Here is a 27,194-nt window from a genome sequence, read left to right on the forward strand (position 1 = left end):
CTGATTGGTTTTTGCTGAATCTAATGGGGGTCCTCCGTGCTTCCTGGATTTTGATGTCTGTGTCTTTCCCCAGGTTAGGAACATTTTCTGCTATAATTGGCTCACATAACCTTTCTACCCCTATTTCTCTCTTCCACTTCTGGGACCCCTATGATTCTCATGTTTTTCCTTTTTAATGAGTCACTGATTCCTCTAATTCTTAAATCATGCTCTTTTGCCTTAATCTCCCTCTTTTTTTCTGCTTCATTATTCTCCATAAGTTTGCCCTCTATATCACTGATTCTCTGTTCTGCCTCATCCATCTGTGCTGCCGCTGCATCCATCCGTGATTTCAGCTCAGTTATAGCAGTTTCAATTTCATTCTGGCTATTTTTTACTTCTTGTATCTCTGCAGAAAGAGATTCTCATCTATTTTTGACTGCAGCTAGTATTCTTATTATTGTGATTCTAAATTCTGGTTCAGACACCTTGCTTGTACCTGAGTGGTTAAATCCCTGGCTGTCGTTTCTTCGTGCTCTTCCTTTTGGAGTGAATTCCTTCATTTTGTCATTTTGAAGGGAGAAAAGGAATTAATGAGGTAGAAAAATTAAAATTAAAAAATATTAAAATTAAAAAATTAAACACACACACACACACACACACACAAATCAAATAAATGATGCCAGATCCTAGGTGTGTTTTGGTCTGGGTGTTGAAAGTGATTTGACAGATTAGAGAAAAAAAGGGTGGGGGAAAGAAAAAAAGGAAATCTTTTGAGAATTTTAAAAAATGAATACACTGAAGTGGACTAAAATGAGATGATGGGAATAAAATAGAATTTGAAAAAAATATACACAAAAGTAAAGAATATAGTAGAAAAAATAAAGAAAAATATTTTAATAAAAATTAAAGATAAAAATGAATTTTTTCTCTTTCTGTATTCAAGAAAAAGAAAAGAAAGAAAAAATAGAAATAAGATTAAAAAAGAAAAAAAGGAAATCATTTGAAAATTCAAAAAGTGAATACACTGTAGCAGACTAAAATAAAATGATGGAAGTAAAATAGAATTTGAAAAAAATTACATAAAAGAAAAAATATAGTAAAAAAATTAAAGAAAAATATTTTTAATAGAAATTTAAAGTAAAAATGAAGTTTTTCTTGGGGAGCCTGGGTGGCTCAGTCAGTTGAACCTCTGACTTCGGCTCAGGTCATGATCTCACAGTTCGTGAGCTCAAGGCCTGAGTCGAGCTCTGTGCTGACAGCTCAGAGCCTGGAGCCTGCTTTGGATTCTGTGTCTCCCTCTCTCTCTGACCCTCCCTCATTCATGCTCTGTCTGTCTCTGTCTCAAAAATAAATAAACATTAAAAAAATTTTAAAAATGAAGTTTTTCTCTTTCTGAATTCAAGAAAAAGAAAAGAAATAAAAAAGAGAAAAAAGAAAAAGAAAAAAAGGGAATCGTTTGAAACTTTGAAAAGGTGAATACACTGAAATAGACTGAAATAAAATGATGGAGGTAAAATAGAAATTGAAAAAATTTACACACAATTAAAAAATATAGTAATAAAAATTAAAGACATATATTTTTAATAAAAATTGAAAATAAAAATTAATTTTTTCTCTTTCTGTATCAAGAAAAAGAAAAGAAGTGTAAAAGAGAAGAAAACAAAAGAAAGAAAATTGAATAGATGGACTTGCTAACAGATTGAAGTAGGACTGAAATTACTTCGTTTTCCCCTAGAAGTCAGACTATGTAGCACTTTATAGTCCACAAACTAAGCTGGCAGTGAGACTTGTGTTCTTGAAGAGTGAAGTTGGCCCAGTTGGGCGGGGCTCAGTGTAATGGCTCTGCTCTCCACTAGATGGTGGTGCTAGCCTACTGGTGTGGATTGTTGTGGCGCTCGTAGGTGCATATGTGCATGCGCGGGAATGGTGAAAATGGCGCCAACCAGCTACCTGGTCTGTTCTCCCGGATCAGTAATCACGCACCCATCCTTTGTCTTCAGCTCTTGTCCACTCACTGCTCCTTCACTCTCTGTGACCAGGCCCCAGGCAGTACCTTGCTCCTGAGTTTTGTCTCAGATGCGGCTGTTTTCTCCAGACCTTTACTTCCAAAGGACTGTGGCTTTGACCCCCTCCTTCCCTCTGTGGGAGGGTCTCACCCAGCAATGGCTGAATGAGCAATGGGCAAATGTCAGCTGCAGCCAGGAACGCTCGCTGGACCCTGTTGTTGCTGGTGCCCCAAGACTGTGGACAGGTGCCAGCCCGTCCCAGAAAATGTTCGCGAGACAGTGTAGCAGCAGCTTTTCAGAGATTATGGAAAATCACAACACACATCTGGTAGTAGGCTTCACCCTTAATGACGTTGTTCCAGCACCAGTGAGTGTGGCCATTTTATGGGGTCTGCTGGGACCAGGTGGCTTCAACAGTCTCTACCAAATGTCCTTCTAGCAATGGAACCGCTTTTCTCCGTGTGGCCTGAGAACCTCCCGGACCCCACTCTGCTCCTGGGGATTCGCCCTTCCCACCAGAGCACCGCCAGGTATCAAGCTGCGGAGTTGCAGCCTTTGCGCTCCCCTTGTTTACAGTCTTAATGGAACTTAAACCCTCTCCTTTCTCCTTTCTCCCTTTTTAGTTTAGTCCCTGTGGCTGTTTCTAATTTTCCAATTTCTCTCCAGCTGCTTTTGGGGAGGGGTGTTTTTACTGTATTCTCTCCACCCCCACCAGTCTCTGTCCTCTGCTCACAAAAGACCTCCCTTCCTGCTCCCTCTTGCTCCCCAAGTTCACCTCTCTGCACTGCGTACCTGCTGAATTCAGGTGGTTCAGGTTGTGCAGATTGTTGTGTTAATCCTCCAATCAGTTTTCTAGGTTTGTAGGATGGTTTAGTGTTGGTCTGGCTGTGTTTCACGGACACGAGACACACAAAATTCTTCCATGCTGTTCCGCCATCTTGGCTCCTCCCTCCAGTCCAAGCCATTTCTAAGTGGAGGCCTAAAAGATTTGTTGGATGGCTTGTTGTCTTCCTTATCTCATTGGTTGTCATCTTACCACAGCCTCTGTTGTAGTTGTCTCCCTGACAGAGTCTATCCATACTTCTAAAGTAGTCAATCACATAATGACTAACATCACCCAAGCAATGAGGAGTCACAGATTGATCATGGTATCATGCAGAGACCGCAAGCTGCAGAAGCAGCACTCCAATGGATGGGGGACTGCCAACAGGCACTTGCTGATCGTCAAAATATACAATGTGACTGGCAACATGACAATATTTGTATCACTCTCTTACAGTATAATACGTCTCACCACTCCTGGGATTTAGTGAAAAAACACTTACAAGGATTTTTCCACCAATTTATAGTCTGAGATTAATGCTCTGTCTTCCCAGCTGCATCAACAACTGTTAGATACTCAACAGGAAACACAGATATAAGTGGAACATGAGTTATTTGACAATGTGATATGGTTGAATCCAACCTACTGTTTCCTTGGCCTCAAGTTACATATTTGGATTATTGGAGCTCTTTGCTTATTAATCTTGATTGTATTTCTCATAGCCCTCTGAATGATCTACTCAATAGTGGCCTCCTCAAGAGGTCATGAATGACAACTGATTGCCCTCCTCAACTCCGATGAACAAGAAGATTATTCAAACAAAAAAAGGGATATGTGGGAAATCAAATAGCTATTTTCTGGGTTAAGAGATTATAGGGAACAAATTACACTGCTTTCTGGCCATACTGAAAACAGCTAACCAGTATCTGGTTAAAGTGTATTTAGGGGTTGGTTCCTGCCTGTGCTCATGAATTCCTTAGACCATGTTATCTATGGAATATTTTATCTTGTTATCCACCCTGTTTTCAGCATCTGCTCTTTTGTAGTCTTGGGAATGCTTTGTTTTTTTGTTTGTTTGTTTGTTTGTTTGTTGCCTGCTTTCTATGCTTTCTGTGTTCTTCTGGCATGTAACCACGAACATATTGTGTGATGTTTTCCTTATAAATTGTGCCTAATAAATACAGAAGCTTGAGAGCAGCTCAGGGAGATTTCCCTTAGCCTCCATCTCACCTCTCTTGACTTGTGGAGTCTTGAGTAATCCTTTCTTCCATCTTTGGCTTTGCTGGACAAAGCCAAAAGCTGAACCCACAGTTTATATGTTTTACTGGGGTTTTTTTGTTGTTTCTATATCATTGATTTCTGATCTTTAAAAAAAATTTTTTTTTCAATAGAGAGCACCAGTGGGGAAGGGGAAGAGAGAGAAGGGGACAGAAGATCCAAAGCAGACTCTATGCTGACAGCAGCTAGCCTGATGCGGGGCTCAAACTCACAAAATGTGAGATCATGACCTGAGCTGAAGTCAGATGCTCCACCCACTGAGCCACTCAGGTGCCCCTCTGCTCTAATCTTTTTTATTTCCCTTCTTCTCCTGGATTTAGGCTTTATTTCCTTTTCCTTTTCTAGCTCCTTTAATTGTAAGGTTAGGTTGTGTATTTGAAATGTTTCATTCTTTTTGAGGTAGGCCTGTATTACTTCCCTCTTAGGACTGTCTTTGCTGCATCCCAAAGGTTTTAGACTGTCATGTTTAATTTTCATTTGCTTCCCTGTATTTATTTCTTCTTTAATTTCCTGGTTAACCCATTCATTCTTTAGTATGATGTTATTTAACCTTCATATATTTGTTGTCTTTTCAAATTTTTTCTTGTGGTTGACTTCAAGTGTCATAGCATTGTGATCTGAAAATATGCATGGTATGATTTGAGTCTTTGTATTTGTAGATGACTGATTTGTGACCTAGTATGCGATCTAATCTGGAATGTTGCATGTGAACTTGAGAAGAATGTATAGTCTGCTGCTTTAGGATGGAATGTTCTGAATATGTCTGTTAAGTATATCCAGTCCAGTGTGTCATTCAAGGCCATTATTTCCTTATTGATTTTCATCTTAGATGATCTGTCAATTGTTGTAAGTGGGATGTTAAAGTCCTCTATTATGATGATATTATCAATAAGTTTCTTTATGTTTATTATTAATTGATTTATATATTTTGGTGTTCCAAGTTGGAAGCATAAATATTTATAATTGTTAGACCTTCTTGATGAATAGATCCCTTAATTATGATATAATGCCCTTCTTCATCTCTTGTTATAGTCTTTGGTTTAAAAGTGAGTTTTATGATACAAATATTGCTAATCTACTTTTATTTTGGCATCCATTCATATGGTAGATGGTTCTCCATTTCCCCCACTTTCAATCTTCAGGTGTCTTTAGGTCTAAAATGAATCTCTTGCATGCAGCATATAGATGGGTCTTGTTTTTTTTTTTTTTATCTGTTCTGATACCCTATGTCTTTTGATTGGAGCATTTAGAGCATTTGGATTCAAGGTGATTATTGATAGATATGAGGTTGGTGCCATTGTATTATCTGTAAAGTTGGTGTTCCTGGTAATGTTCTCTTGTTCTTTCTTGTCTTTGTTGCTTGTGGTCTTTTCTTCCCCTAACCAAAGAGTCCCTTTTAATATTTCTTACAGGACTGGTTTAGTGGTCAAACTCCTTTCTTTAGTTTTTTTTTTTTAATCTGGGAAACTCTATCTCTCCTTTTATTCTGAATGACAGAGAGCTTTGCTGGATAAAGAATTCTTGGATGCATATTTTCCCCATTCAGCATGTTGAATATATCATGGCACTCCCTTTTGGCTTGCCAAATTTCTCTGGACAGGTCTGCTGGGAACCTGATCTGTTTTCCCTTCTATGATAAGGAGTTTTTTTTGTCTACTTGCTGCTTTCAGGATTCTTTCCTTGTCTGTGTATTTTGTGAATTTGAGTATTATGTGTCTTGTTGATGGTTGGATTTTTTGAATTTAATGGGAGTTCTCTACTTCTTGGATTTTGATGTCTGTGTCTTTCCCCAGATTAGGGAAATTTTCAGGTATAATTTGCTGAAAGAAACCTTCTGCTCCTTTTTATTTCTGTTCTTTTTATCAGACTCCTATGATATGAATGTTACTGTGCTTTAAGGAATTGATGAGTTCTCTAAGTCTACATTAATAATCCAATTGCCCTTCTTTACCTGTTCTTTTCAACTTCATTATTTTTCATAATTTAATCTTCTATATTACTAATTTGCTCCTCTGCTCATTCATCTTTGTTTTTATTGCCTCCATTTAGGTTTGTATCTTGGTTATAACATTTTTAATTTCAACCTAACTAGATTTTAGCTCTTTTATCTCTGTAGCAAGGGATTCTCTGGAATCTTCTATGCTTTTTGAAACCCCAACTAGTATCCTTAAGATTATTGTTTTAAATTCTCATTCAGGCATCTTACTTATATATTGATCAAATCCCTGCCTGCGACTTCTTCCTGTTTTTTGTTTTGGGGTGAATTCCTCCACCTTGTCATTTTATCTGGATCACCTTTTTGTGTGTGTGGTTGTTGGGAAAGACTGTTTTATTCCTGCTCCTGAGAGAATGCCTATATTAAGAAGAGGTCTAAGGGGCTCCTGGATGGCTCAGTCGGTTGGGTGTCCAACTTCAGCTCAGGTCATGATCTCACCATTTCTGAGTTTGAGCCCCATGTCCTGCTCTGTGCTGACAGCTCAGAGCCTGGAGCCTGCTTTGGATTCTGTGTCTCCCTCTCTCTGTACCTCCCCTGCTCACACTCTGTCTCTCTCTTTCAAAAATAAATAAACAGGGACGCCTGGGTGGCGCAGTCGGTTAAGCGTCCGATTTCAGCCAGGTCACGATCTTGCAGTCCGTGAGTTCGAGCCCCGCATCAGGCTCTGGGCTGATGGCTCAGAGCCTGGAGCCTGTTTCCGATTCTGTGTCTCCCTCTCTGCTCCTCCCCCGTTCATGCTCTGTCTCTCTCTGTCCCCCCCCCAAATAAATAAATAAACGTTGAAAAAAAAATAAACATTAAAAACAATTTTTTAAAAAAGAAGAGGTCCAAAAAAGGGGAAAAAAAAAAGAAACTAGACCCTGTTTCCCTGAGAGGTGAAGCTTTACAGCACCATATGATTAGTCAACTTGGTGCATGCAGGGGGGTTGTGCTGGCTTCCTTGGCAGGGTTCTGCTGCTCTGATTCTCAGGAGGACTTGCCCTAGTGGAGATGCACCTGTAAGGTGCAGGGGGTGGGGCTTGGTGTCAGCAGGCCTGGCCTCCACTGTCTAGAACTGTTTTGCTCACTGAAGTTGGTAAGTTCTGATGGGCTGGAGGGAAAATGACATTTCTCTGCTCTATTGTCCTCAATGGGGAGCTCAGCCCCACCACTGTTCAGAAATCCCCCACAGAAGAGCAATCACCTCTCTTGTATTTCCACCTTCTGCCAGATCCCTGACTTCATCCTGCCTGCATCAGAGTTTCCCACATGCCAGGTGGCACAGTGCTCCTGTAGTTTATCTCAGGTGTATGGCTGGGTTTCAGAACTCCAAGCTCCAAATTTTAGGGACCCACATGATGCAGACCCATGCTGATCCTCTGGGGGAGGGTCTCACTTTGCCTTTGCTGTTTGCTGATTTGTCCCCAAAAGAGCAGTAGCATGACTATGAAGAGGTTTGGAGTTTATGGTAAAGTGTAGCACAATGCTGATGCCAACGTTTGCTGCCCTCAGTCAGTGTCTTCGTTCCAATGCTAGGGAACAGGGTGGCTGTTGGCACCTCCAGTTCTTCTGTCTCCGGAGAGGCCATGCTTCCTCTCCAAAATGCAATTCAAGATGGGAAACTGTCTCTCCCCGTGCAAGTCAAGGGATCTTCAGACCACACTGCCTGCTCCTGGGCCTCTGCCCTTCTTCCCCACAGGAGCACCACTAGGTCCACCTATATGATGCTAGCAGTGGTGGACTTCTAAAACTTCAGACTTTGCTGCTTATAAAAACTTGTAGTAGTTAGCCCCTCTAATTTTCCCAGTCAATCATTTTGGGGAAGAATTTTTCTTGTGCAATCCCCTATGTGTGCTGTCACTCTCTTTCTCCATGATTCTGTTTCCCTCCCCTTCATAGCACCTACAGTTCTTTATTCCCCCAAATCAACTCTTCACAGCTCCTATCTTACATGATGTGGGCGTTTTTTCCTACCTCTAGTTGTGCAATTTTGCTCTTTCAGTCCTCAGATAAATTTCTTGGGTGTTCAAAAGTGATTTGATATTTATGTAGCCATGAGCGGGCTGGGGCACAGAGAGGGGAGAGAGAGAATCTCAACAGGCTCTGTGCTCCACACTGAGCATGATGTGGGGCTCAATCCCACAACTGTGAAATTGTGATCTGAATTGAAACCAAGAGTCAGATGTTTAACTGAATGAGCCAGCCAGGCACCCCATTGGTAAAAGAAACTTTTTATGTGTAAGGAAACCTCCATAATTAGCAGATTTTGCACCATGGACTTTGCATGCTTGAAGGGAGCAGCATCATATATTCAAAGTGCTAAAAGAAAAAATCTGTCGACCAAAAACACTCTATCCACCAAAGTTGTCCTTCAGAATTGGAAAAGGGATGACAGTTTTGCAGACAAGCAAAGCTGAAGGAGTCAATCACCACCAAACTGGCCTTAAGAGAAATGTTAACAATAATTAATACCAATCTTCTTGAACTCTTCCAAAAAACAGAAGAGGAGAGGATAATTTCATCTAATTTTATGAAGTCAGCATTATCTTGAGACCAAAACCACAGAAGACAAGAAAAGACAATTACAGGCCAATATCCCTGATAAACATAGATGCACAAATGCTCAACAAAATATTAGTAAATAAAATATTTATTGAGCACAAATGCCCAACAAAAGATTAGTAAACCGAATTCAACAATACATTTAAAGGGCCATACACCATGGTCAAATGGAATTACCAGAGAGATGCAGGATGGTTCAACATCCAGAAATCAACGTGGTACACCACGTTAGCAAAAGGAAGATGAAAATCATGATCGTCTCAATAGATTCAGGAAAGGCCTTTGACAAAATGCAACATCCTTTCATGATAAACTCAACAAACTGGTTATAGAGGAAACATCGCTTAACATAATCAAGGCATATATATGACAGGTCTACAGCTAACATCATACTCAATGGTAAAAGGTTGACAAGTATTTCATCTAAGATTAGGAATAACACAAGGATGCCCACTCTTGCCATTTTATTCTGTATAATGGAACTCCTAGCCATTAGTGTCTGAGCAGTTAAGCAAGAAAAAGAAATAATACATATCCAAATCATAGTAGAAGTGAAACTGTCTTTGTTTGCTGATGGCATGATCTTGAATACAGGAAACAGGAAGAAACCACCAATAACTGTTAGAACTAATGAGCAAATTGAGTAAAGTTGCAGTATACAAAATGAACATGCCTAAGTCCATTGCATTTCTATACCATATCAAGAAATGATCTGAAAATAAATTAAGACTACAACCCATTTATAATTGTATCAAAAGGCCAAAACACCAAGGAATAAACTTAAACAAGGAAGTGAAAGATCTAAACATTGAACACTATAAGACATTAAAAAAATTATTTATTTAAATTCAAGTTAGTTAACATACAGTGTAGTGTTGGTTTCAAGAGTAGAATTTAGTGATTTATCATTTATATACAACCCCCAGTGCTCATCACGAGTTCCCTCCTTAATGCCTATCACCCACTTAGCCCACCCTGCCTCCAGAAACCTTCAGTTTTTTCTCTGTACTTAAGAGTCTCTTATGGTTTGCCTCCCTCTCTGTTATTATCTCATTTTCCTTCCCTTCTCCACTGTTCATCCGTTTCTTAAATTCCACATATGAGTGGAATCATATGGTATTTGTCTTTCTCCGACTGACTTATTTCACTTAGCATAATACACTCTAGTTCCATCCATGTCATTGCAAATGGCAAGATTTCATTCTTTTTCATCACTGAGTAGTATTCCATTGTATACATATACCACATCTTAATCTATCCATAAGTCAATAGACATTTGGGCTCTTTCCATAATTTGGCTATTGTTGATAGTGCTGCTATAAACATTGAGGTGCATGTACCCCTTCAAATCAGCACTGCTGTATCCTTTGGATAAATACCTAGTAGTGCAATTCCTGGGTCATAGGCTTAACTTTCTAAGGAAACTCCATAATGTTTTCCAGAGTGGCTGCACCAGTATTCCATCAGCAGTTCAAAAGTGTTCCCTTTTTTCTGCATCCTCACCTACACCTGTTGATTCTCATGTTATTAATTTTAGCCATCCTGACAGGTGTGAGATGGTATCTCATTATGGTTTGGTTTGTATTTCCCTGATGATAAGCGATGTTGAATATATTTTCATGTGTCTGTTAGCCATCTGTATGTCTTCTTTGGAAAAGTGTCTATTCATGTCTTCTTCCCATTTCTTCAGTGGATTATTTGCTTTTTGAGTGTTGAGTTTGGTAAGTTCATTATAGATTTTGGATACTAACTCTTCATCCGATATGTCATTTGTAAATATCTTCTCCCATTTTGTCGGTTGCCTTTTAGTTTTGTTGGTTGTTTCCTTCAGTGTGCAGAAGCTTTTTATCTTGATGAGGTCCCAATAGTTCATTATTGCTTTTGTTTCCCATGCTTCCAGAGACATGTTCTTAGTAAAGAGTTGCTGTGGCCAAGGTCAAAGAGGTTGTTGCTTGTGTTCTTCCCTAGGATTTTGATGGCTTCCTCTCTTGTGAACACATAAGACATTGATGAAAGAAATTGAAGACAGGAATAAATGGGAAGATATTCTCTGATCATAACTGGAAGAATTGATATTGTTAAAATGTCCATATTACCCAAAGAATCTGCAGATTTGATGTAATCTTTATCAAAATCCCAATGGCTTTTCCACAGAAATAGAACAAACAGTCCTCACCATTGGGTAGGAGCACAGAATACCCCAAATAACCAAAGCCACAAAGGTAGAGGCATCACACTTCCTTATTTCACATTACATTAAAGCTATAGTAATTAAAACAGTATGGCGCTGGGGATGTCTGAGCGGCTCAGTCAGTTAAGCATCTGACTTCAGCTTGGGTCATGATCTCACAGTTTGTGGGTTTGAGCCCTGTGTTGGGCTCTGTGCTGGTAGCTCAGAGCCTGGAGCCTGCTTCAGATTCTGTGTCTTTCTCTCTGCCCCTCCCCCACTTGTATTGTCTCTCTCTCTCTTTCTTTGTCTCAAAAATAAATAAATACTAAAAAAATTTTGAAACAGTATGACACTGGATTAAAAATAAATATGTAGAACAAAGGAACAGAATAGAGAGTCCAGAAATAAACTGTCATATATAAGGTCAAATACTATTTGACAAGGGAACCAAGAACACAGAATGAGGAAATTATAGTGTTTTCAACGCATGGTGTTGTTATAACAGGACAGTCACATATAGAAAAATGAAATTGGACTTGTATTTTGCACTACTCACAAAATTTAACTCAAAATGAATTAAATACTTAAATGTAATATCTGATAACATAACATTCCTAGAAGAAATCATAGGGAAGAACCTTGATAATGGACTTGGTGATGATTTTTTGTCTACAACACCAAGATCACAAGCAACAAAAGCAAAAAATCAAGTGAAACTACATCAGGTCAAAAAGTTTCTGAACAACAAAATAGTCAACATGAAAATTCAACCTGTGGAATGGGACAAACTATTTACAAACCATATATCATACATGGGCTAATACACAAAGTGTGTGAGGAACTCAGAAAACTCAATTTAAAAAAGCAAAATATTTTATTAAAAAATGGGAAGAAGAACTACATTGACATTTTTTAAAGGATTATACCAGGCAGCCTCTGGGGGGTTGTGAACCAACAATTGGTGAGCCAGCCAGGAGACAAATGAAATGGGAATGAGGCATTTGTGGGAGAAATCCCAAATCTGCAAATGACTTCTATATAGTGAGGGATGGCCCATATATTTAGATGCTTGGAGACCACCTCACGAATACAGGGACATCCCCCAAATTCCAGCCAATCTAATGCACTTATTTTAGAAACTGCAGCAAAAGAGGGAAATGAATGAGTGCCTCAGTGGGCTGGCCTTCACAACAGGCAGATCAACTGGCCACCAAAGTCCAAACAGAGGCTGAAGCTCAAATTAAAAAGCTGGAAGAAGAGCTGAGAGTAGAGAAGGACATGAGGTTGTCCACCCCTCTGCTAGCCTCGGGCCTAGCAGACAGGATGGGAGAGCAGGAAGATAAGCCAGTGTGCTATTGTGCAAAGCAAGGAGGGTGTACATTGAGGCAGGTTAAGGTCTAAGCACTTGTGACAAAGCTTGATTGATGTGTTAAGAGGTAGAATCCATGGAAAGGTGATATAAATAAAGAGCAGGAAGCTGTGATGATTCACCAGAAAACAGATGAAATGACCCATGCTGTCTGGCCCCTCATACAAAGGAAAGCAAAAGCACAGCACAACCCCAGCCAGTAGGGCAGCACCCAGCTGAGGAAATGTTCCTGATGAGAGAGCACACTCCTGCTGAGCTTATTGACATAGTTGGTGAGTCCCAGCAGAAGGGCAGGGAAAGTGCCCAGGCATGTTTGGTGTAGCTATGCAATATCTGGGGCAATGGCACTTCTCTGACCGGCAGGGGGCAGAGAAGAAGAGCAACATCACCACACAGCTGCCCACCAGCAGCTCCTGCATAGCTCTCAGGGGATCCAAAGTACTCACTTCCTTATAGGTTGGGTGATCTTAACTTTCAGTGAGGCTTTGCCCAATGTGGGGGATGTTCCTGGGCACATGGGACCCTAAAAACCTACAGGTGTGACATAAAAAAATCCTTAGGAAACTGGGAACAAAACAGGTAATCCACACTCCTGTCTTTGAAAGTCTTGATCAGGCCACACTCACTGCAGGAATAAAAAAACAAGATTATCCAGTCCACCCCCAGCACCTGATAGGGGATGCTGATATCCATGCTGAACCCAGTTGTGGGACAAAATATTTAAGATATTGGGAAATCCACTGCTATCTGGGGGAAATGGATAGACCCCAGGAATGGGCATGGCTATGGGAAAGGCCCAACATAGAGAAGGAGTTTCAAAAACCAAGGACCCCTCCCCACTGGCTGCAAAAATACCCTGGAGGCAATGTGGTTTGACCTCACTGCTGCTGGGACCTAAAGAGATAGACCAACAACCCAACACTGTGTTGGTTGGCTTGTTGAAAGCCATAAAACCTGAATAACAGTCTGCCCCTACCGTCCCTAATGCTCCACCTGTTCTAGCAGAGGCCTCAGGGACACAGTCCTATTCAGGGTGGGTGCCTCCTACTCCCCAGGTAGAGGATGTAGAACAAAACCACTTCCAGGTGAGGGCCATTGGGATTGACTAGAAGCCCCATGTTGAGCTCACTAAGTCCTTCAGAAATAAACACAACATGATGGCTCTGGTGGGAACGGGAACAGAATGCATTCTAATCCAAGGTAACCCTCAGAAGTTTTCTGCCCCCCTCAGTGCCATCGGTGGCTACAGAGCCAATCAGTTATGGTCAGGAAGGTCCCTTCTGACACTGCAAGTTGGGCATTCTGCTTCCTGAGAATATGAGGTTTTTAATCTGCCCCATACCAGAGAACATACTGGGCATTGATAATCTACAAAGTCGAACTCTGCAGGCCTCTATTGGTGAATTCTGCCTCCAAGTTAATCAAACCAGTGCTAATGGGAAACTCCAACTGGAAACTGGCAAGTGTGTCAGCCTTGCAAAGTGTGGTTAACAGTCAAACAATATAACTTGCCTGCAGGCATAAAGAGATGGAACTTATTTGAGACCTGCACCAAGCGGGTTTTATGTGCCCTGATCACAACACTTTCAACAGCCCAGCATGGCCAGTAAGAAAGCCAGATGGGTCACAGTGGACAATGGTGGACCACTGAGAACTGGGCAAGGTGGTGGCACACCCATATGACCATGTGGCTGTGTGCAACATTGCCAGCATCTTAGATGCCTTAGTCATGATCCTGGGAGGGGAGCATGCTGATCTGGACTTATCAGATGCCGGTGCCATTTCCAAACAGAATGCTGTGTGTTCATACCTGTCAGGTTGGCTACTATGTCATATTTATGAATCACATAGCTCACAAACAATGCCTTTTATGATCTACCCCCAGCCTAGAGAAATTAATAGATCAATGATTTGGATCATGGGGATCTTGATGGAAAAGTTGTCAATGATTTTGGGAATCATTGCTTAATCTGTATTTTCTCTGCTGGCCTGTGTCAATATGTTCCATATTGTAGATGTGGCATCTGCCTCCAATGCAGCCAGACATCCACCACAGGCGCCACCCCCATGCTAATGAAACCCCTTTGCTGACTGCTCAGGATACAGTCTGGAAGAGGGGCCCATGAAATTATAAGAGCTGATCACAAAAGGTAAACTTTGGAGGAAGGTCATTGAGAGGATGTGACCACTGGTTGCCCCAAGGGCTAAACCACCCACTAGGAGGCCCCATGCCTCTTCTCCTGTCCTTGGAATGTGTGTTCCCTGTAGCTTGAGTGCTCTTAGAAGCTGCTCCAAGGTTATAGCCTTGAGATAGTGATGTGGTGCTGAGATTGTCTGAACAGTATGCATGACTAAATCCAGTTTTGGCTTCCATAGGAAAACTATTAGGATTTGGCAGGTGGATACAGAAACCACTCATCTCGTGGATGCCTGAGACAAACCTTGTAAGTAAGTTCCTTTGCTCATTAAAACTGCCACCTCCCAACCTGGAGGGTCTTGCCCCTGTCTTTGGTCTCTGAGTACAGGGTCCAGGTTCAGGTTATACCAGGGAAGCTCCTGAGAAGCTTGTAAAGCAACAGACATCCATATGGCTAATAGGTACACTAAGAGATGCTCAGTACCACTGATCAAATGCAAATCAAAACCACCATGAGGTGTCCCCATGCACCTGTTAGGATGGCTATTATCAGAAACACAAGAGATGTTAAGTGTTGGTGAGGATGTGGAGCAAAGACACCCTCTTGCACTGTTGGTGGGAATGCAAATTGGGGCAGCCACTGTGGAAACCAGTTGGAGGTTGCTCAAGAAATTCAAAATATAACTGCTACATGACCCAGCAATTCCACTGCTGGGTATTTATCTAAAGAAAATAAAAACAGGATCTCAAAGAGGCATCTGTACCCCCATGTTTGCTGCAGCATTATTCACAACACCCAAGGTGTGGCAATAACCTAAGTGGGTATGGGTGGAGATGTGAACACAATAGTGTTCAACCATGAGAAATAAGGGAACCAAGCCTTTTGATGCACCATAGATGGACCTTGAGGGCATTATTCTAAGAAGAAGACAATTACTGTGTGATATCATTTGTATGTGGAATACAAAACTCCTGGTAGCCAAGGGCTGGGAAGTGGGGGTTTGGGGAGATGTGTAAGGGTACAAACTTGCAACTAGTAGATAAGTCCTGGAGATCTAATGCAGAGCATAGAAATTATACTCAATAATACTGGATTATAAACTTGAAAATTGCTACGAGACTAGGTCTTAGCTGTTATCACTGCAAAAAGAAATGATAGTTATGTGAGGTGATGGAAGTGCTCTCTAACCACATGGTGGTAATAACACTGTAATATATAAATGCAACAAATCAACACCTTGTATGTCTTAAAGTTATGCAATATCTGAAAAATAATATTTTTTTAAAGAATATATTTAGGGAAGAGATAAAACAAACCTAACTCTAGCTTTCCATAGTCTGGGGTGCAGATTAGGTCAATTTGGACCTGATGGGCTTTTGAGGAGAGACAGCCCAGGCTGTCACCTGGGCCACTGCAAGCCTGTGCCCTGTGAATAAGAGAGCTGCCTTCACACATCAGTTCCTGACGGAGTATTGTGACCTGCTTGCACGTTGACTCTGGGTGGCATGGCAGTGATGTCATTCTTCTCTGGAGAAAAGTCACATTGCCCAGAACCTTCACACTTCCTCATACACTATCTTAGGACTGCCGTCATAAGCTATTAGTTATGTCAGGAGACATGATGGGATGATGATAAATCAGAAAAAGAAAAACACAGAAAATAGAGATTCCTATGCGACAAAGACTCATCACCCAACAGTGCATTTGGAGTGTAGATGAGCCCTAAGGAGGAGGGAGGGGACCTTACAGAGAGACCTTCCCAGCCACAGGGGATGTCTGCATGGGAGGGACAGAAAGGAGTACAGGAACAAGGTTTGAGGAGTCATGTCATTAACCATCAACACTTAAAGGACATGGCAGTGGGGCACCTGGGTGGCTCAGTCGGTTAAGTGTCTGACTTTGGCTCAGGTCATGATCTCATGGTTGGTGAGTTTGAGCACTGTGTTGGGTTCTGTGCTGGCAGCTTGGAGCCTGCTGGGGATTCTCTCTCTCCTTCTCTCTCTGCCCCTCACCTGCTCACACACACACCCTCTCTTTCAAAATAAATAAACTTTTGGGGGCACCTGGGTGGCTCAATCGGTTGAATGTCTGACTTCAGCTCAGGAGGTCATGATCTTGCAGTTCGTAGGTTCGAGCCCCGTGTTGGGCTCTGTGCTGACAGCTCAGAGCCTGGAGCCTGCTTTGGATTCTTTGTGTGTGTGTGTGTCTCTCTCTGCCCCTCCCCTGTTCATGCTCTGTATCTCTCTCTCAAAAATAAACAAACATTAAATTAAAAAAAAATAAAAAAGGACATGGCAGTGATTGAGTATCTGATTCGCCCATTTAAATTTGCCATTAATACTACTAAAATAATGGAATTATCTAGCACAAAAATGGACTGCAGTATCTTAAATGTAGATTGAATGTTGGAAATAGGAAGAAAGCTCAAGGATAGGTCATCAAAATATATTTGGAGAAGAGAGGGTAGGGTTCAACGATGTATTTGTAAGAGCACAAACTATATGCATTAAGGAAAGCACTGGAAACAAACATTGCTATAGACTAAAAGTGGTTTTCTGTGGATGCTGAGAGACGTGCAAGTCCTTAAGTTTGCGAGATTTTTGTTGTTGTTGAAAATACTGTACTTTGTACCTGTATTGCATCGGGAAAAAAAATAATATCATTACAAATGTCAGTTTAAAAAGTTTTGTCATTCATTTATACATTTTATTTTTGTTAATTTTACACTATACTCTAGAATTGAAAATTATTTAGCACTGAAAATTATTTAGATATGCCTAGACTGGTTTTCCACTGGCACAATCCTGTTCTGAAGACTGCCATCTGACATTCACCATGGCTCAACTACAGTCACTGTTCAGCTCACTGAAAAGTAGGCAAAAGAAAGAGAGAGGGATTCACATTCACTGGGCTCTCTCTGGATGCCAGAGTCATCCATAGGCACTTGTGCCTACCTTTCTGGTTGATTTCATTGGGTGCTAGTTTCAGCCTCATGGTCTCAGTCTCCCACATTTGGAAATTTGCTCTCCAGGGAGGCACAGCTTGCGCTAGGTGCAACCTAACTCTGGTCCCCTTCCCTCACACCCACAGACACACCAGTGTGGGACAGGCAGTGTGGGTGGGTGGTAGCCCTCCATTACCCTGAACCCACATTGGGACCGGGGAAGGAGAGACTACCTGGAAAATGAGAAAAAGCTCAGTGTGCAAGAGCACAGTTTTGGAGAAAACTCATGAATTTGTCCCTAAAAGAGCTTGTGTCAAATTCTCTTAATTCTGGAACCAGACACCTCAGTTCAGGATACAGCTGCTGACTCAGGTCCTCTGCGCAGAGTCTTGGGCTCAGTTTGGGCTCTTACAGGCTTACAAGATACATAGAGGCCACAAGCATGCAGTTTTCAAGTTTTATTTCAGAGTGCTGGTCAGTGACCCATGAGAGACCTGGTGTCAGAGCCGTGATGTGCCTGGGGACCCCTGGAAACATGGATGTCAGCTTTGACTTCTCATTACTGTATTTTCACAGATGGACCAGGTGGTTTGCCTATAGTTGTTCAGGGGTCTGGAGGCTGATTTATGGATTGCCTTCACCAGCAATCTCTTCCTTAACTTTCACTGTCTTGACAGTTCTGACATTTGTGGCGATGCCAAAGAGGAATGTAGTGATTAAAGCATAAATTCGAGCAAAGATCACTCTGAGATATACCACGGATTCCTGACTTTGCCTGACTGACCGCATTCTTCTTGGAGGGGGTCCACTGTCTGTGCTCCCACCAGCACCTCGTAATTTGCAAAATGGAGGATCCCAACCTATGTGGCAATGGCAGTTTCTGTTATTGTTGCAAATCCCCCTACGATTGCATTTCTCAGGCAAACAGTTGTAATTTATTTCACCTATAGTAGCATTGCAGAGGGAATTCTGACAGAACTTTCCAGGAGCACAGGGGGTACCATGTCTCACATGACCAACATCAGTTGTTCCTGTGGCACGATGTTCATCTAGTCCCCAACACCAGACTCCTGAGATTTTAGACTGATGGAATCCAACGTGTTCCTGCAACCGAGGGAGGTGAGTGACATTGGTACACTGCAGCCTTCCACACTTGACATCTCGGTCATGACATTGAATAAAGCGTCTGGCTGAAAACTCTCTTCTGCAGTGTCCAAATCGGTGGCCTTTTTTATTAATCTGGTAGCAGACATCTGGACCCTCCACAGTGCTTGCACCAAAGATTTCTTTGCAGTGCATAGTACGGTCAGTGCAGTTTCCATGATAGCAGTAGCCTTCTTCACTGCACGGGGTTCCATCCTGCATGTAGAAATCATCAGGGCAGCCAGAAGATCCCCCTTGGCAGTACTCTGGAAGGTCACAGATATTTCGGATTGGTCTGCAGAGCGTCCCAGCAGCGGAGAAGGTGCAGTTTGTACAGCACAATCCTTTATCACAGAGAAATGTACTCTCAAATCTGCAGTCATTACTACAGCAGGGGTTGGCATTACACTCCTTGAAGGAGCCACAGTCACACTGCTCCCTATCCTCCACTATAGAGTTTCCACAACGTATGTGTGTCAGGCTTGTGTTGAAGAACTTCAGGTGTTCACTAAATAGGCAATGCTTTTCAGTGCTCAGCATGTTTTGAATGTGCACAAAAGAACAGTTACTGAAGGAATCTGTCAACCCAGGGTATCTGTGCATGATGCAGCTGGACCTCCTCTGGCAGCTGCAATCATGATCATCAAAATACAGACCCAAGCTTCTTCCACAGAGATGAGATGTTACCACAGCTAACAATAAATAATGTCTACCTAGGTGACCAACCATATGTAGGCTTTGAGAAGAGCAGAAGCCAAACATTCTAGGGTTGTACTGATAATCTTCTGGTCCGTCTTTAACCACAATGAAGGATGCACTAGGTTGTATGACATTGTACAAGTGGGTATGGTGGAATTGGTAGTATTCACCACCTGGAATTCTATAATCATTCATGTTGACTGGATCTCTTACATCAAATACAAGAACTGCAGTAAGATGGTACCTTATGTCAAGACCTTTGTACATTGAGTCTATTAAACTAACCATATCTATCATGAATTTTATACACAATGTCATATTATTATATACACGATACATTGAATTGGAACTTTGAGCAAATCCTCTTATCATGCCTTTATGGGATGAAAATATCCTATTATTGATCCTGGGGGCTGTACTGGCAGTTTTCTGAGAGAACAGGGGGTCCCTATCCTCCTTATATCCCAGTTTATAAGTAGGTCCCGTTGCACTGATGTCTGCCACTATCTGAGAAACAGTGTGTTCAAACCATTGGGAATCTCTGAGGGGTCTGATTTCATAGGCAAGGTCATCCAACTTCATGATACCTTCAAGGCCCCCATAGCACGTGTCCATGGTGACCATGGAAAGAGGAATCTCCTCCAGGTAGCCGAGGTAGTAACAGTCTGGAGGGATGAAGGGGTAGTCCATCTGCAAGGCTCCCTGATCATCCTGAGTCATCATCAGCAAATGTCTGGACCAAAAGAGTTTCTTGCGTCGCATGTGGATAACATGTCTCTTGCCCCCAAAACGCAGGCTATAGGACAGCCAGCCAGGCATCTGAACGCCCTTGCCATGGTGAAGCTCCTTCTTGGGAATTACCACCTCAGAGGAGATGTAGCGCCATGAGGGATGCCCTTGAGAACCCTGCACAGGAGCCAGCACCGCCCAGAGTGCAAACAGCAAGAGGGGCGCCCTCAGGGTGACCTGGCCCTCTGCCAGCCTCATGCCCCTGCTCAGGGACATCTGCCAGTGAGAATGGATAAATGGAGGATCCTCAGCAAAGCCAGGTCTAGACCATCAGACAGAACAAAGGGCTGTGCCAGGTGGCCAGCACCCTGCACCTGGGAGCCACCTGTGGGGTTAGGTAACAGTCACAGGGTGTGGCATTGGGTGACCCTGCACATCCGTTCAGCTAGGACACATGTGGCAGAGGGAGGTGGGCCATGTCCAAGCGTGCTCACATGGACATAGTAAGGACTTGGACCCAGAGACATGGCTGTATTCAACACATTCCATCTTTCCTCCAGCTAGTGAATGTGGGATGTGCAATTTTAATACCCTGAACTTCTCTACCAATTCCATGTCCTGTGGTACTGCTGGGTCACTTTCCATGGATTACTGCTTATCCTCATTATGGAGACCACTGCTTCCTACTTCCTTGGGATGTAGAGGTAGACATTGTCAATTTTACCTTTGTACGTATTGAAAAACATTGCTTTGTAATTTTACATGTCTTCTGGTTGGCTATTAGTTTGCAAGCCATTTGATCCTTTTGGTTGTTGCTTTGAAGGTTCCTCTGAGTTTACTGAGGAAACATTTCCCAGTATTCTGTGTCATGATTGGTGAAGTACAAGGTTGTATTTTAGTATTTTCTTATGCCATCTGGTGAGAACAGAAAGTACTGCTGAACATGTGTGAGCCCCAGGGGTTTTCCCCTGTAATCCCTTATTGTGGTTCTTTCCTGGCCTCTGGCAGTCTCCTCCCATGCATGTGAGGTTCTCTCCTCAGCTGGAGATGCAGGGGAGTTGAGGTTACGTTGGCAGCTTGCACCATGGCAGGCTGCACATGACTGAAAGATGGTATCGACCATGGAACTCCCTTGTTTAAGTACCATCTAGTCCTTTAAAATCCCCTGAGTTGGGTAGAAACCCTCAGAGTTGGCTTTTGGAGAAGAGTCTGCCTTTTCTCCGGGTGGCTGGCCTCCTAAATAAAGCTCAACTTCTTTTCCCACCAAAACTAAAACTTTGAACATTGACCTTTCCAGAAATACTCAGCTGAATTTGGGATTTGATAACAATAAAATGGAGAGGGGAATGGCAGTTGTCAGGGGCTGGCAGGGTGGGGCAATGAGGAGTAGATCTCAAGGGCTATGATTTTCTGTTATGCAAGATGATTAAGTTCTAGAGGGGTCTCCACAACATTACACCTGTAATTACCAATACTGTACTGTACGGTTAAAAGATTGTGAAGAGTGTTGGTGTCATGTTCAGTGAGATCCTAACACAGTACGAAAGTGGAAACACTAATTTTGCTTCTCATATGACAGTATGATGAACTGCATGGACACACTCTCTACTGATAGTGTGAAAATAATTTAAAAACATTTACATACTTTGAATACTAACCCTGAGGATATGTCATTTACAAATATCTTCTTCCATTCCATAGGTTGCCTTTTAGTTTTGTTGATTGTTTCCCTCACTGTGCAGAAGCGTGCTATTTTCAGGTAGTCCCAATAGTTCATATATGTATGTATTTAATTTTCTTGTTTTATTTTTAATTTAAATTCAAGTCTTCAGTCTTTGAGTTCCACATTTACAGGAAGTTGACTTGTCATGATTAACTTTATGGGTTATCTTGACTGAGTCATGGGTACCCAGATTCACGACTGTTTCTGTGGATGTCTGTGATGAGTTTCCAGAAGAGATTGGCATTTTCATCCATGGTTTCTTTCTGCCTGGGCATCACCCATTCCATTATAGTTCTGAGTAGAATCCGATGCAGAGGGAGGAAGAATTCCTTCATTTTTACTTCCCATGTGCGTGTTTGAACTGGAACATTTGTCTCCTCCTATCCTTGTTCTTAGAGTTACTTCATCAGCTCCCCAAGTTCTGAGACTAGACACTAGTTCAGAATCAGACAAAAGTTAAATCACTGGTTTTCCTGGGTCTCCAGCTTGTGACAGTAGATCACGGGACTTCTCAACATATTTTGTCATGGAAACCAATGTGCTTTGGGTTCTGTTGCTCGAGGGAATCCTGACTAATACATGGAGACGATTTATGTCTTGTTTAGAGGAATTGAATAAAGCTGTAGCTCATTTAACGTCCTGAGTAGCAAGTGCCAGGAGGGAAGTCTCACGTTGTTTGATTGGGACAAGTGCTGGGTGAAGATAATGAGGAGCTGTGGGATCCTGTGGTCCTGGCTGCACAGGGAGCGCATCTGGGACTCTTGTAAAGGTTCAGCTTTTGTGCCTTAGAAAATATGTAATTCACTCATGTTGAGGGACAGAAGTAAGCAAGTGCAAACAACTGTGTCTTTGTGCATGTTAGTCTACTTTCCCTATGACAACCCAGTTGCTAATTCAGAGAGTTAATAGGTAAACACAGAAGCATATAACCAGGGAGGCTCCCTGGGAAAACTGCTGTGTGGAGAGGAAGCCCCAGACCCTGACAGGAAACCTGCCTGTAACCTCCATCTGCACATGCGCCTGGGAACAAAGCAAAATTGTGCATAGTGTGCGCCCCCTGGTGGTGCTGATCCCCTCCTGCAGGGAGGTTTTTGTGTGGGCTCCCAGTGATGTCCCCTCACTGTGTCTTTCGCACAGTAATATGTGGCCGTGTCCTCGGTCTTGAGGCTGTTCATCTGCAGATACAGCGTGTTCTTGGCGTTGTCTCTGGAGATGGTGAATCGGCCCTTCACGAAGTCTGCGTAGCCTGTGCTACCTCCACTACCACTAATTGCTGAGACCCACTGCAGCCCCTTCCCGGGAGCCTGGCGGACCCAGTTCATCCAATAGCTCCTGAAGGTGAATCCAGAGGCTACACAGGTGAGTCTCAGGGACCCCCCAGGCTTCACCAGGTCTCCCCCAGACTCCACCAGCTGCACGTCACACTGGACACCTGCAGACACAAGACATGTTGGTCAGGAAACTGTCACACATCCACTGTTTCTCACTCATATCCATTCACATACTCAGTGTCCCTCGTTCACCATGAATTACCTTTTAAAAGAGCAACCAGGAAAACCCAGCCCAGCACAAACTCCATGGTGAGGTTTCTGTGTTCTGTGCTGATCACAGAATGGGAACACCTGGGACTCCTGGGGCTGGGGCTCGTCTCCCAGCTGCACGGTCGGGCTGGGTTGGTTTTATCAGCAAAGAGAGGGCCCCATTTGCATGTGCTCTGACATATATATTACACTCCAGTTTTAGATTTGATTCTTTAAAAGTGAAAAAGTTTAAGGATGCACTTGTAGTTTGTGTAGATGGCGCTGTGACAATATGAAGAATTCTAATCGGTGAACACAGTTATATTTGCAGGGACTTGTGCATTTTTACATGTCTTTCATCAACAAAGGTCATTTTCACTCTACAATTATTTTACATAATTTATAAAGTTTAATCCCAAGTACTTTATTCTGTCCCATTTTCAGTTGTATAATTTTGTTATTTGTTTTGTATTTATTTCCATGCTGGTGTGTAGAATCACAGGTGGTTTATTTTTATTCATTTTGTTTGTTCATTTTGCATCCTGCACTTTTCCTCATTTAAAAAAAACTGGTTCCAATATTTTTTGTGGTATCTCTAGGGTTTTGTTATGTTTAAGATCATGTCATCTGCAAACAAGTAATTGTCCTTCCTCCTTACTGATTTAAATGTCTTTTATTTTTTTTTATTGCCAAAGTTTGTGGGTACTTCTTCCAGTTGTAGGAGAAGAATGCTTTTCCCTTCTTTTCTTCTGGGCTTTCATCCTGTCTAAGGATTCAATTGACATAAGACTGATCTAAAGGGGAGAATAAATTTCATTTTGCAAGTGCCTGGGCTTCCTAATAATATGGCACCCAGAGAATGAACAAAGCAGGTGGCACTTGTGACTTTCAGACAACGAAATATTGGATTTGGCAAGAGTCAAGGCAAAGGTGTGGTTTTCGGGTATTTAATTAGTCAACAAATAACTAGGTTTGTTTGCACAACCTTCTTGTCCCTGAGTTCCTTATTCTGGTGCTAAGGATGGTTCTCCCCTCCTGGTACAGGGAAGGGGAGTTTCCCGAGGGAGATTTATATCCTGCTGTCAAGGGACACAGGAGGGTCTGAGTGTCCTTGGATTGGCTGTTTCTCCCGTGACTTTCATCCAAATAAGGACTGTGACACGATGATATGGTTGGAGGAAGCATAGTTATTCTTCACGTTATCATGTGGAATACTTCTATTGGGATGACCATCATTGCCTGGCTCCTGATGTGGCAGGAATGGTATTAGTATTTTATGTTCAATATGCTGTCAGGTGTGGGCTTTCATAGTGGCCATGATCATGTGGAGGTAATTTCCTTCTCCTTTTTAATTGAGTTATTTTAAAGTGATGAAGATGTGTTTTTTGTTCATGAAAAAACTGTGTCTAATGATTTTATGAACAAATTAAGGATGGCTTTGATTCAATCATTCCCTCTGTTAATGGAGGACATCAGATTTTTGCATTTGTGTATGTTGAAGGATACTTGCATTTCAGGGATGCATCCCACTGGATTATCATGTATGATCCTTTCAGTGTGCTGTTGAATTCAGTAGGCTCAGACTTAACCAAGGAATTTTGCAGTATGTGTATCTGAGACACTGGCCTGTAGTTTCCCTTCTTGTGGTGTGTTTCTCTGGCTTTGTTGTGAGCGTAAAGGTGTCCTCATAAAGTACATTTGGGAGTGGTCTTTTTCATCACTGATTTGTAATAGTTTGAGAAGTATTGGCATTAATTATTCTTTAAATATTGTAGAATTTTAATAACACCTTGTTTGTTTTGGAGGGTGAAAGTTTTATATTAAGGATATCTTCTTACTAATTTTTGGTTTGTTCCTCTTGTATTTTTGCATGAAAGAGTCTTGGTGGCTTACATGATGCTAGAAAATGTGTAATTTGTTCTTGGTGATCTAATTGTTGACTTATAAATATCTACGTTTTTCCTTTATGATCCTTTTCATGTGTTTAGTTCAGTTATGTCTCCTTTTTCAGTTCCGATCGCATTTGTTTGAATCTTACCTATTTCCCTAGGCTACCCATGTTTTTTAAATTTCACTTATCTTTCCAAATTCAAATTTTAATGAAGTTGATTGGTTTTCTGTATTTGTGATAGTCTATATCTTTTCTATGCTGTATCTCTTTATGTTAATTTTATATTTATCTTTTTATCTCAATGCAACTACCAATGACTTTTTTTAAAGGAATCTGAAAAATATACTAATTCATAGGGAACCACACAACACATGGATGTAATAAAACAATCATGAAGAGGAGAGAACCTGGAGACATCACACTTCTTCCTTCTAAATATATTGCAGAGGTACATTAACTCCCACAGTGTACTGCTGGCATGAAATGAGACATATAGACCAGTGGAGCTCATTACGGAGCCCAGAAGTAGAATTGTGCAGATGCAGTCAACAAATCCTCCATGAGATTTCCAACAATGCTCAGTGGGGAAAGGATCGTGTCTCTTAAACATGGTGTTGACTAGAGGCGCCTGGGTGGCTCAGTCGGTTAAGCATCCAACTTCCAGTCACGTACTGATGTCATGGTTTGTGGGTTTGAGCCCCACATCAGGCTCTGTGCTGACAGCCCAGAGCCTGGATTCTGTTTCTGCCTCTATCTCTGTGCCTCCCCTGATCATGATCTGTCTCTCTCCCTCAAAAATAAAAGAAACATTAAAAAATGGTGTTGATATATGCAAAATAATGCAAATAATGCAAAATACATGCAAAATAATGACATTTGGCCATAATCTTGCATCATACATATATGTCAACACAAAAAAATCTCAAAATGGATTAAAGATTAAGCAGAACACCTGACCAAAAATGCCTTCGAAGAAAACACACAGGATAAACATCATGATATTCACTTGACAATGATTTATTTTATACAAAAGCAAAATCACAGAGAGCCAAGGCAGACAAGGGGGACTACATCAAACTAGAAAGGGGGCAAAGAAAATAGTAGCAGAGCGAGAAGGCAGTCTATGAAATGGGAGACATTACATTAAAAATATTGAAAAGGAGTTAATATCCAAAATACAGGAGGGACTTCTTAACATCAATAGCAAAAATCACAATTATAATCATAACAATAAACACATCACCTGATTAAAATTTGGGTCAAGCATGTAAATATCCATTTTGCTATTAAGGTTGAAAAAATGTCCATCCAGCATATGACTTGATGTTCATCATCACTAATCATCAGAGAATTCCACCCCTGATCCACTGAGATATCACCTCACAACTGATAGCAAGGCTATTATAAAATAAGGCAAACACAATGAGAACATCTCAAGTGTTGCTGAGGATGTGGAGAACAGACAATCCTAGAATTCACTTGATGGGAGTGCAACATAGTGTAGCCACTATGGAAAACTGCGGTGAAATAACCCACTAAACTGAGTTCCTAATCTGCTCCCATACAGTTGACTTCATGTCCAGCTGAGTGTGAGGAAGGTCTGGGCCTCATGTTCTGTGGAGAGGAGGTGCAGAGACAGGTGGATCCAATGGATGATTCATTAACTCCTTCAGTAGAATGGACCCCTGGCTGACCGTTTTGTAAGACTTGACTCAGTGTGCCTCCCCACTGGTTGTCTCTGGCTTCCTGAACTGGATGGGGAACAAAAGGAGTGAAGGGTAGAAACTACTCTTTTTTCTCACAGGATGTGTACATACTGAGAATCCTTGAGAGAAAGTCGTGGAGTTGATGAAGAAGCTGTGGGGTTGCGACAACCACAAGAGTCTTTTTTTTTTTTAATTTTTTTCAACGTTTATTTATTTTTGGGACAGAGAGAGACAGAGCATGAACAGAGGAGGGGCAGAGAGAGGGAGACACAGAATCGGAAACAGGCTCCAGGCTCCGAGCCATCAGCCCAGAGCCCGACGTGGGGCTCGAACTCACGGACCGCGAGATCGTGACCTGGCTGAAGTCGGACGCTTAACCGACTGCGCCACCCAGGCGCCCCCACAACAGTCTTTACTCATGGTCTCTCTTCATGGGCATCAAAGGAAAACCTTAAGGAAAATAAAGGAGAGAGGAGTTGCTCAAATATATTAAATTTAGATCACTTGAATGAGTCAGTCTCCTCTGTTTGAAAATC

General features: G+C 41.9%; 1 protein-coding gene and 2 gene segments (V, D, J or C); all 3 read right to left on the reverse strand.

Moving 5' to 3' along the window:
* Positions 1-23,188, reverse strand: part of LOC122469619 (immunoglobulin delta heavy chain-like) — a 125,560-nt gene extending 102,372 nt beyond the window's left edge. Inside the window, exons 1-2 of the mRNA XM_043557145.1 lie at positions 23,075-23,188; positions 22,670-22,973 (exon numbers count right to left, since the gene is read on the reverse strand). Coding sequence (XP_043413080.1) covers positions 22,670-22,973; positions 23,075-23,120 — 350 coding nt within the window. The 5' untranslated portion in view covers positions 23,121-23,188. The remainder of the gene's footprint in view (positions 1-22,669; positions 22,974-23,074) is intronic.
* Positions 1-27,194, reverse strand: part of LOC122469620 — a 224,822-nt gene that overhangs the window by 135,015 nt on the left and 62,613 nt on the right.
* Positions 1-27,194, reverse strand: part of LOC122469618 — a 139,340-nt gene that overhangs the window by 83,177 nt on the left and 28,969 nt on the right.

The sequence above is a fragment of the Prionailurus bengalensis genome, chromosome B3 (assembly GCF_016509475.1).
Source record: "Prionailurus bengalensis isolate Pbe53 chromosome B3, Fcat_Pben_1.1_paternal_pri, whole genome shotgun sequence".
NCBI classification, from domain to species: Eukaryota; Metazoa; Chordata; class Mammalia; order Carnivora; family Felidae; genus Prionailurus; species Prionailurus bengalensis.